Source organism: Pygocentrus nattereri, chromosome 12 (genome assembly GCF_015220715.1).
Source record: "Pygocentrus nattereri isolate fPygNat1 chromosome 12, fPygNat1.pri, whole genome shotgun sequence".
Lineage (NCBI taxonomy): Eukaryota > Metazoa > Chordata > Actinopteri > Characiformes > Serrasalmidae > Pygocentrus > Pygocentrus nattereri.
In genome coordinates, this window is record NC_051222.1 from 15,660,592 (window position 1) to 15,670,926 (window position 10,335).

Genomic DNA, 10,335 nt, shown 5'->3' on the forward strand with positions numbered 1-10,335 from the left:
GAACGAGCTCTTTATTTTAAGATCATTTCTTTATTTTGATTGGTTGTTTTTTCAAGAAAAAAGGAAAAAAATCATTGTAAAAAGGAGAGAAAATTGAGACTGGAAATTTTTTAGTTGCGTCTAATGTATTGCCATAATGCAGAAAAAAAGCTAGCTGTACCTATTTAGTGCATGACGAAAAACTTGGAGAAAAAAAACTGCTGTCTGGATGGGTCTTTTCTCACGTAGAAACTGTCATTTTAGCAGGGTTTAAACATTTAGTATCTTCTCGTGAACACGTGACTTACAGAAGAAACAACGGACATAGTCGAATTGGCTTTCTGCTTGGATAAGGCATAAACACGATTGAAGAGGTCAATGATTTTGTTTGGGTCGTTTATCAATTTATTTTATTTTTTACTTTGCTGAGTTCCTCCAGCTACTGGGGGCTGGATAAATCTGTCTTATGTATATTACCGTCTTTTACGTTTTTTTTTTTGTTTGTTTGTTTTTTTGGGTTTTTTTTCCATTTCCTATGCATTTCAGAGATTTATTTCCTCGCTCTGCCGCTCTAATTTAATTTTTCAGATTCCCATTTTGATTCACGTGGTGGTATGTGTTTTGTAATGGGGGTTTTCAGGGGCTGGGGGGAGGGGGGAGGGTTATTCACTGTATGTACTGTATGTATGTTCTCTCCAGTCAGCTTTGTGTTTTTGTACCGTCCCCTGTTGCTGTTTTAAAAAAAAAAAAAAAGAAAAGAAAACCAAAAAAAAAAAAAGCAATCTCTCTCTCCTTCAACCTCTCTGTCGTTTCATGTTACGCAGGCTCACCAAAGAGGCTTTTGTTTTCTCCCTTCTGCTCTCCTTCTTTCCCTTTCACTCTCATTTCGCATCTCCTGCTGCCAGAACAGGTGAATGCTGCAAGGCATGATTGTGCTGGAATGAAGGAAAGGATGAAGGGAAAGAGGCAGGAAATGAGACCGAGAGAGGGAGAGCGAGAGACTCTTTGGTGTCTTCTGGATGGATAGTCCAACACCTTTCCAGTCCCCTCTGGCCGCACATGGTGTACACTCCCGCTCTGTCCTTTGTCTCATTTTCTCGTGACCCACTTAACCCGTTATTATTATCGTGCGGCTTTGTTACAGGATCTCAGCCGGGTTACCAGATTGCGACTTGTCACTGGCCATGTGAATTGCTTATCGGAGCTGGAGAATAATGGTACAAACCTGGAAGCTATGGTGAAAGAACACAGGTCTAAAGGAGAAACAGTGCATGCAACTTGGCTCCTGTTCTTATTCCCCTTATATAAATGGGAAGGGAGGGGAAGACTGATCTGGATCAGTGGCTGTAAGATCATACATTGCTCCACTTTCCAGGGTATGAGTTAAAGGAGTACTCTTAATTTTTTTTTTTTTTTTAGCCTGATCTGTTTACTGCATCTGTGTTCTTGCTGTGATTGCCACAGACATTCATTTCACTGTACTTTGCAAAGAACAGAATTCTCTTTACTCAAAACTTGTTAATAATAGAAGCAAGTGGGCAGTTGCTGAAACAAACTGAAGCTGAAACTGAGCTTCCACATGTAACTCAGATGTAGCCTAATTTAAGCCCTGTTTGAACTGCTTATGGAGATTGTGTTCCTCTTAGTGTTTGCGAAAAAAGTTGTAGTTGCTGGGACGCAGCTGATTTGTCAGCTTGGTTGTCACCATGCCAACAGCCAGAGACAATTGGTCAGTGAGTTGCAAATGTTTGCAGAAATCAAATGGATGGCAAATAGAATACCTCATGTTTACCATCTGAAAAAGTGTTTTGTGTGCAAGAAGTCAGTTATATACATGCTTAATTCATTTGTCATCAAAACAGTTTTTGCTCCATGTTTAAAAGCCTAAAGACTAATTGGCTACAATGGTAATGAATTACCATGAAGTGATCCCTCTGGGGAAATACAGTCCCATATCTGAAATAATTATACAGATTTGCAGCTTTTTTGTGTTTCAAGAGATCATGAAAGTGTTCTACCAAAATAGGCATCAGGTACAGGCTTATAGTCATATATAAAGCCAACGCACCCGACACCAGCTCAGTATCACGATTTGGACGAATTTCAGCTTTGTTAGCCGTCATTCAATGTGCGGTGTAGTGTAGAGGTAGTAGATGTGCTGATTAACTGCCTGAACATGCTTCAATTGAGTGGTCGGATCATCATATGGATTCCTGGCATTAAACATTTGCTGATGGAATTTAACAACTGTGCGAGTCTTCTAGTCCTTCTAAGTACAGGGAAAGAAATGTCCAGAAAATCGAGTTTAAGTTTAAAGCTCTGAAGTAATCCTAGAAGGAGTCAGCAGTGTGATGCATGATCAGGTTTGATTTGTCTGATTTAGTGAGTCAGGAAGGGGACTGCGCACTGTAAGTAGGCCTCACTCCGAAGTCTCACTCAGCTCTTCTAATGAATGTGACGAACACTTCACTACACTACCCATCTAGCATGCATTAAACATGTCTGCACTGCTGTGGTGAGTGTCTGTAAAACAAATGAGGAATGTTGTACAACTGAAAGTTCTTGTGTACATCCTTTTTTTGGGGATTTTGTGTTTTTTCCTCTCATCAGGCTGTTTGGGCTATCTCTTACAGCAGTCTGGCCAGCGGTGAAGAGACGGATGTGGAGAACTCTGCCGTGGTTGGTTAATTAAGTAGCCTGAGGTGATTGTAATTGCGGTTGTTTGGCTAGGGTTTTAAAAAAAAGGTCTTGGGGATGTGGGCAGACTGCACTGTAGATACAGAGAAAGCAGGATTTCTTTAGTTTCTTTCTCTGTGATGTTTCTTTTTCTTCCTCTGTGTAAGTGTATGGAACATTTGCTTTGACTGGGAAAACTATGCTTTATACACTGTATTCCATAAATAAAGTTTTGAATGTACATACAGATTCCTGACGTGGTGTCGGATTTGTGTGTGTGTGTGGTGTGTTGTATGAATCATGTCTACAAACATCATGAAACAACGTAATTCTTATAGCTGGGTGTTAAAACCAAGTACCGATTGTAGTCCCAATTGAATTTCCTATAAGCATGAGTTATCTAAAATCTCGACTGGTGATTGTCTAAATTATGTTCCAAGGTATCTGTAACAGCACTGAAAAATTTGACCGATTCCCAGCCCTGCTCCACATCCAGTTAATTAACACCTACACTGTCAAAAATTAAACTTACAGTAACTTAATGGCAGCAGAAACAGAAGAATGAATGTTTATGGTACTTTGTTTATAGTAAAGTTACTGCTTTTTTTTTTTTACTTTCCATAACACTACGTATAGACAGTAGTATATCACCTGTAATCAACATCCTCTAGTCTGAATTCCTAATGTGTTAGGACAGGTTAGTATTTTGTCTAGTTTGCTAATGCTTGTGATGGCTAGTCACAGCAGCTGCACTATTTAAGGTGGAACGGGAATATTCAAACAAGAAGCTAAATTCAGCCTAAATTCAGGAGTTTTAGCCTATCAAAATATCCCTCCTAGAGGTTTTATTTACGGGTATAAATACTGTAATTATGCACTAAAATAGAACGTTTCGATAAGATAGCACAGCCCGTCTGAGCACCGGCTCAGCCCGCCTTAGTTTTGTGTAGCTTAATGACATCACATTGATGCGCAGTAGCTTTAGCTCGCATGCAGCAATATTAGTATTATAGCTCGGGAGAAAAATATATACAGGACAAAATGTATCGGGTTCTGAACGTTTTTATTGAGCACAGGGTGTGATGGAGGCAACTTCTCGAAAACCATATTCATTCTGGCCATAGAGGAATGGGGCTTAGACCCGGATTTCCTAATATGGGCATTACAGAATGACGCACGACTACAGTGGTCTATGACGTCAGTGAGCGCGAACAGCCAATGAGCTGCTCCGCTCGCCCATCAATTATCGCGATCTAGCAGTAAAGCCCGCCTCCTGCTGCCCAAAACCCGTTTGCTGTAGAAAATATGAAATACATGGGTGACTTTTCTTTGTTTGTTTAGTGAAATACATCCTTCTTTCTAAAATGAAAGAAACGTTCTGGCCCAGTGATTAGAAACTATTTTAACTGCTCGTTTTTAGCCGTTGAGCTCCATTCACTCCCATTCATTGAGGACTCACTCGCGGGCGCCCTCTGCTGTTCAGCAGTCCTGTGTGTGATATAACGGGAGGAATAGGGAGTGGCCAGACTCCTCATCTTCTTCTTCTTCTTCTTCTTCTTTCGGCTGCTCCCTTTAGGGGTCGCCACAGCGGATCATCTGCCTCCATCTTGCCCTATCCACTGCCTCCTCTACTTTTACACCAACCATCTCCATGTCCACCTTCACTACATCCATAAACCTTCTCTGAGGTCTACCTCTTGTCCTTCTGCCCGGCAGCTCCATCTCCAACATTCTTTGACCAATATATCCACTATTCCTCCTCAACACATGTCCAAACCATCTCAACCTGGCCTCGCTGGCTTTATCTCCAAACTGCTCCACCTTCACTGTCCCTCTGATCTGCTCATTTCTAATCTTGTCCATCCTTGTCACTCCCAACGAAAATCTCAGCATCTTCATCTCCGCCATCTCCAGCTCAGCCTCCTGTCTTTTTGACAGAGCCACAGTCTCCAAACCGTACATCATAGCAGGACGAACTACTGTCTTGTAAACCTTCCCTTTCACTCTTGCTGCTATCCTTCTGTCACACATGAGCCCTGACACCCGTCTCCACCCACTCCATCCTGCCTGCACCCTCTTCTTCACCTCTTTTCTACACTGTCCATTGCTCTGGATGGTTGACCCAAGATATTTGAAGTCATCCACCTTTACGACCTCTACTCCTTGCATCTTCACCTTTCCACCTGCCTCCCACTCATTCACACACACACGTATTCCATCTTGTCTCTACTGACCTTCATTCCTCTCCTCTCCAGTGCAAACCTCCACCTCTCCAGATTCTCTTCCACCTGCTCTCTACTCTCACCACAGATTACAATGTCATCTGCAAACATCATGGTCCATGGAGCCTCCTGCCTGACCTCATCTGTCAACCTTTCCATCACCATTGCAAACAAGAAGGGGCTCAAAGCTGATCCCTGATGTAACCGTACCTTCACCTTGAAACCATTTGTCACTCCAACTGCACACCTCACCACTGTCTCACTATCCTCATACATGTCCTGCACCACCCTGACATACTTTTCAGCTACACCTGACTTCCTCATACAGTACCACAGTTCCTCTCTTGGCACCCTATCATATGCCTTCTCTAGATCCACAAAGACACAATGCAGCTCCTTCTGACCTTCTCTGTACTTCTCTACCAACACTCCTCATACACCGGCCAATTGGCATAAAGCCGCTTAAGAAAAGATGCCATGATTGGTGCACTAACAGGAACAGCCCCTCGGCAGCTCTGATTGGCTGAAGTTTTGACACAAACATTCATTTTACAGCGAGCAGTTTGTGAAAGTTGAGCGCGCGCCGTGGAGCTGAGAGCGGTAGTTTTGAAGGTGAAAAGCACGATTCCGCAGGTTTTCCAGTTTTGAGTGAAATCCAGAGTGTTTGAATGAAACCAGCATGTTTTGTTGAGCAAACCCGAAGGCGTTTACCTCCATACTTTTCAGTGACTTGTGTCTACCGCTTTGTGGCTAAGCTGTTGTTGCTCCCAGGTGCTTCCATTACACAATAGTAGCACTGACAGTTGACAGGGGCAGATCTAGCAGGACAGTAATGTCACAGACTGACTTGTGGCAGAGGCGGCCTCCTATGACAGTGCCACGTTTAAGGTCACTGAGCTCACCAGTGCGACCCATTCTACTGCCTGTGTTTGGATATTGAAACTGTAAGGCTTGTGCTTTATGTGTCCTCCTGTTAGCAGTGGGTGTGGCCGTCTGTAAGATGAACGCCATATTTAGGTGTGTCCTCTGTAGAGGATGTTTTATTTTATTTTCACTCAGAAAATCAGCAAAACGTCATTTTTCTGTCAGGGGCTGCTCAGGCTTACGCATGCGCCTGTTGTCCTGTATCTGCGGTTGTCGGCCAGTAGGGGGCGCTGTGGCGCAGCGGTCAGGACTCTCGCAGAAGAAGAGCACTGAGCGGCAGCCATTGCCCGTGTGTGCTGATTGAGGACGGAGCTCAGTGTCGAAGGTGACTGAAGACTTTCTCCTTTTCGGCTTTCGGTTCCACTCGGAGCGAGTCGCGTTTGCTGTTGTGTTGCCGGTTTAGGTCTGAGCGCTCGCGCCGAGGCTCGAGAGCGGCGGCAGGCCGCGGCGAGCGGGTCCCGCGCAGCGCTGCTCTCGGCGTCCGCGGCTCAGCGGCTCAGCGTCTGAGGCGGAGCAGAAACCCGTGTGGAGTCGAGCTCAGCCTCTCGGCTTTGTTTTGTTCAGTAACCGAAGCGTTTGTGTTTCTCCTCGCAGTGACGGAATGGCGCTCCGGCGGCTCTTCCAGCTGTCCTCCCTGCTGGGCTCGGCGGTGAGGGTGACTTTGAGGAGGAACGTGGGCCTCTCCGCGGTGCTCCTCAACCGGGCCAAGGAGCTCGACCCCGTCCAGAAACTCTTCGTGGACAAAATCCGCGAATACAACGTCAAGAGCAAGTCAGTCTAAAAAAATACCGCGTTTTATTGCATTAGGTGCGTTTTCTGACCTCGAGTTGGTGCTTCTTTTTCCCATTTTCCCGTTCCACCTTAAATGGTGCAGCAGTGACATGTATTTGCTGCGCCCCTTAAGGTGGAACGGGAAAGTTGGAGCAAGAAGCTGGCGAGTAGGAAACCAACTGCGTTAGCTGTGTGGGGGAAACACATTGGATGATTTTTATTTATAAGACACTCTCCGGTCATTGGCCAGAATACATCACTTCATCGATGAATACAAATAACAGTAATTATCAACATAATTATCAATTATGCTTTTAGTCCCAGCATCAGTGAGCTGGAATTCACTGCAGGACACACTAAAACTCTTAATATCAAACCACCTTCAGACAGCCTGCACCTGTTTTACTTGGTCATATTTATTCGTAACTTTTATTTTTGTGTTAGTTCTCCTTAGTTCTTTATCTCTTTTTACTTATTTATTTCCTCTCGTTTTATTTTTAATAGTTTTTTATCATTACTTTTTTTTTTATTTGTGATGTTGTATTATTATCTTACTAATCTCTTATCTACTTTTGATCTTAATTTCTTATCATTTAAATCTCAAGTTCTATTTTTTTATCTACTTTTATCTTTTATTCACTGTTATTTTAAATTTTCTTTTAATTTAAAATGATTAAATGTAGTTATTATTTTCTTTTTCATGTCAATCCCTGTTTTTGTAAATGCTCGGCTACATTGAAAATGAGGGTTGCCCTCAATGTACTTCCGAGTCAAAATAAAGGTTGATTGATTGATTGAATAAACACATTCACACCCGCTTCAGCAGCTGAACGAGGTGTAAAAGCACACATTCACTGCAGGGTTTGATCTGGGGCCTCTCATTTTTGTTAATGAGATTATTCTAGGCTTAAAGCAGGAATGACAAAGCTATGAGTTGGTGCCGCTCAGGGCTTCTAGTGTAAACCCTACATGTGGCTTATTGCACTAGGTTACCACAACTCAGATGTTTAGCCACACGAGAGAGAGAGTGCTGAAGCCAGCCGCAGCTGATTATTTCAAACTCTGTGTTGCCTTTAAGAACCAAAGCCTTAAGCAGTAGCCTACAGATGTTTAGTCTGTGTAGTTAGTCAAGTGACCAGAAAAAGCTTAAAATCTGAGAGCGTTTCATTCAGTAAAGCCTAAAGCCTTGTTGATAGGAAACGCTGATGTTTTCATGTCCCTTCGCAGCCGCACTCAGTGACTAGGCGTTTTTTTTCCTTGATGTGCTTTATTCATTTTTGGGCAGGTGTATCAACCTGGGTTCCTTCCAGGCCACAGCGCTACAGAGGTTAGCATTTTACCTCTTCTAACACTGCTCTGGCATACAGGGCTTGTGCCCGTTGGAAGCCCATGCAGGTTGTACCAACACCTTATGGCTTTCATGAGATTGTCATGTTTCAGTCTTGCGTGTAAAGTCATTGTTAGAATTTACATGCCATTTAAACCCTGGCGCTGTGGCATTTTGCAGCTGTTCCTGCCTGTTTTCCAAATGGTTTTGTGCTGTGTGTGACTGACAATCTTGAAAAATATCAGTTCAGTCTTTAGAGATATTGTCAGAAACAAAAGAACCTACAAAACAGGAAATCACTTGTGTAGCACCCTGGAAATGCAGCCTTTCTCAGCTGCACCCCTGGATTTCTGATGTGGCTTTTGAGTTCAACTTGGTTGCAACCCAGTTCGACACCACAGTTCTAGGGGTTGCAGTTTTTAGGAAATGTGTATCCGTGCACTCCTACCAAAATGAGGGCTTTCCAGCTGAAGTGTCCCCTACCTGTTCTTGTATTGGACAGGGTTGATGTTGGGTCTAGGTTGACGGCAAATCTTTCTTTTGCTCAGTATTCTCTGGAGACCCACCTGCACTGCACCTTTTTATGGTTAATAATCTGACATACCTGACTCATTCATACCTTTGCAGTTCAGGTGGGTGTAGAGTTGGGTGATAGAGCAGAAATGTATTGCATCATGATACTTAAAGACGTTTTCACAATACACACTATTCAGCTTTTTGAGGTTTGATGTTGACAGACAAAGAAAAAGGACCTGAGGTGCTTCATTTAAACAGTACTAACAAAAACTAAGTATAAATTAGGGCAAATTATTTTTTTCAACATATTACCTACTGCACTAAATTATTTAAATATAAGTATGTTCTATTTGGAAAATGTTTTCCTTCCTCATCTTTCTTATAACCCATCTCTCTGTCTCTACAGGAGTGCTGGTGGAGTAGTAGATGCTGGACCCAACTATCAGAAGAACATGACGGAAGAGATCGCCAAACTGCAGAGGTTATATGGAGGTGGTGACATGGCAAAGTTCCCAGACTTCAAATTCCCAGGTCAGTGTTTCCAGTCAAATTCTCTCTACAGTTGCCAAAGAATTTAATATTTTTATATGTAAATTAGCAAACCTTGGCCTGGCGGTGCCTAAAGACATCAGTCAGTGCAGCGCAGCTGTTCCCACCGTGTAATGTAATTGATTGAACTCATTATTACGCACATTCTGATGAGTACTAGGATCAGTAACCTTCATTTACAGAACCTATAACCTGATTTCTCAAATGCTGAAACTGACAAGTTCCCTGAATCGCATGGGAATTACGTTAATGCTTTAAGAGGCCGAAGGGTCTTTTAATTATTTTAATCTTGGTCTGAGATTATCCTGTGTATTAACATTTTTGCTGCTTGTTGTGCCGTGGAAAACCAGCCTCATGGTTCTCCATAATATCCGGTCAACTCTAGCCATTCATTTTTGAATAAATTTTTTTTTTTTTTCCCCTCAATTTTCCAGGCCAAATCCCTTGATGGTGCTTGATTATGAAAGAATGCAGTTGCCCTAAACACACAGCAATTTAATTTCTTCATAAGACCAAACACGAGTGATTGCTTGCAAGATACACAATGGATTTACTCATAGGTAGCTAGTTAGCTAACTTCGCATGCAAATGTTTGGAGACACCAAAGCGTCTCACCAGGTGATCTAGCACTGCGTTCCAAACTTCATACTTTTATTCTTACGCTACTATACTAATGAGTGCACTTCTAATGGTGCTGCACCATTTTTTTACGTACTGTTGTGGCAGTTTGAGACGGCAAACTAGTAACGTAGAGTGAAATCTCAGCCGTTAAGATTTTAGCTTTCATTTATCACGACAAAGCAAATGAAATGAAGGTGATGTGTACAATATTTTGTTTAAAAATGAGATTTCACCATGTGTCCCCCAAAAGTGTCTTATGGGTTTTGCTGGATGTGTTATGGCTTCATCTCATTACAAACTAAAGTGCTGCTTAAAATTGCCATCCGAGAACAGTGGCAGTGCGCTTGTGACCGTGGAATATTATCCATTGTTTTAGCTTTTTAAAACTATTGTTTTTAAAACGATTTAACTTTAAACTCTGTGCTTAAACTTTCCTGCATGCTTAATTTTATTTTTGACTGCTTGTTTTTATGTCCGTCCTCTAAAGCTCACCTTTTCCCCTTAACAGAACCCAAACTGGATGAAGTGGCTAAGTGAGCAATCCTCCACTCAAAACTGCATTTATGTCTTGTCACCTTCTGAATGATGAAATATTTAATAAATGACCTTGGTTTAAAAAATGTTTTTGGGTCCATAATTGTGGCTGCTCAGGTCTGTGATTGATCTATACAGTTAAACTCAGTGTAGTCTCAAGTTTAAAAAAAAAAAAAAAAAGCAAACTCCATTAAAATATGCATTAGACCAGATATC

At 42.3% G+C, this 10,335-nt stretch overlaps 1 protein-coding gene across 1 annotated transcript; it reads left to right on the forward strand.

Annotated features, from left to right (window-relative positions):
- Positions 1–5,987: 5,987 nt before the first annotated feature.
- atp5pf (ATP synthase peripheral stalk subunit F6) lies at positions 5,988–10,207 on the forward strand. Its single transcript, XM_017701900.2, has 4 exons — positions 5,988–6,126; positions 6,396–6,572; positions 8,822–8,946; positions 10,094–10,207. The coding sequence occupies exons 2-4, from the start codon at positions 6,403–6,405 to the stop codon at positions 10,120–10,122; spliced, it is 324 nt and encodes a 107-aa protein (XP_017557389.1). The 5' UTR covers positions 5,988–6,126; positions 6,396–6,402; the 3' UTR covers positions 10,123–10,207.
- Positions 10,208–10,335: the final 128 nt, after the last annotated feature.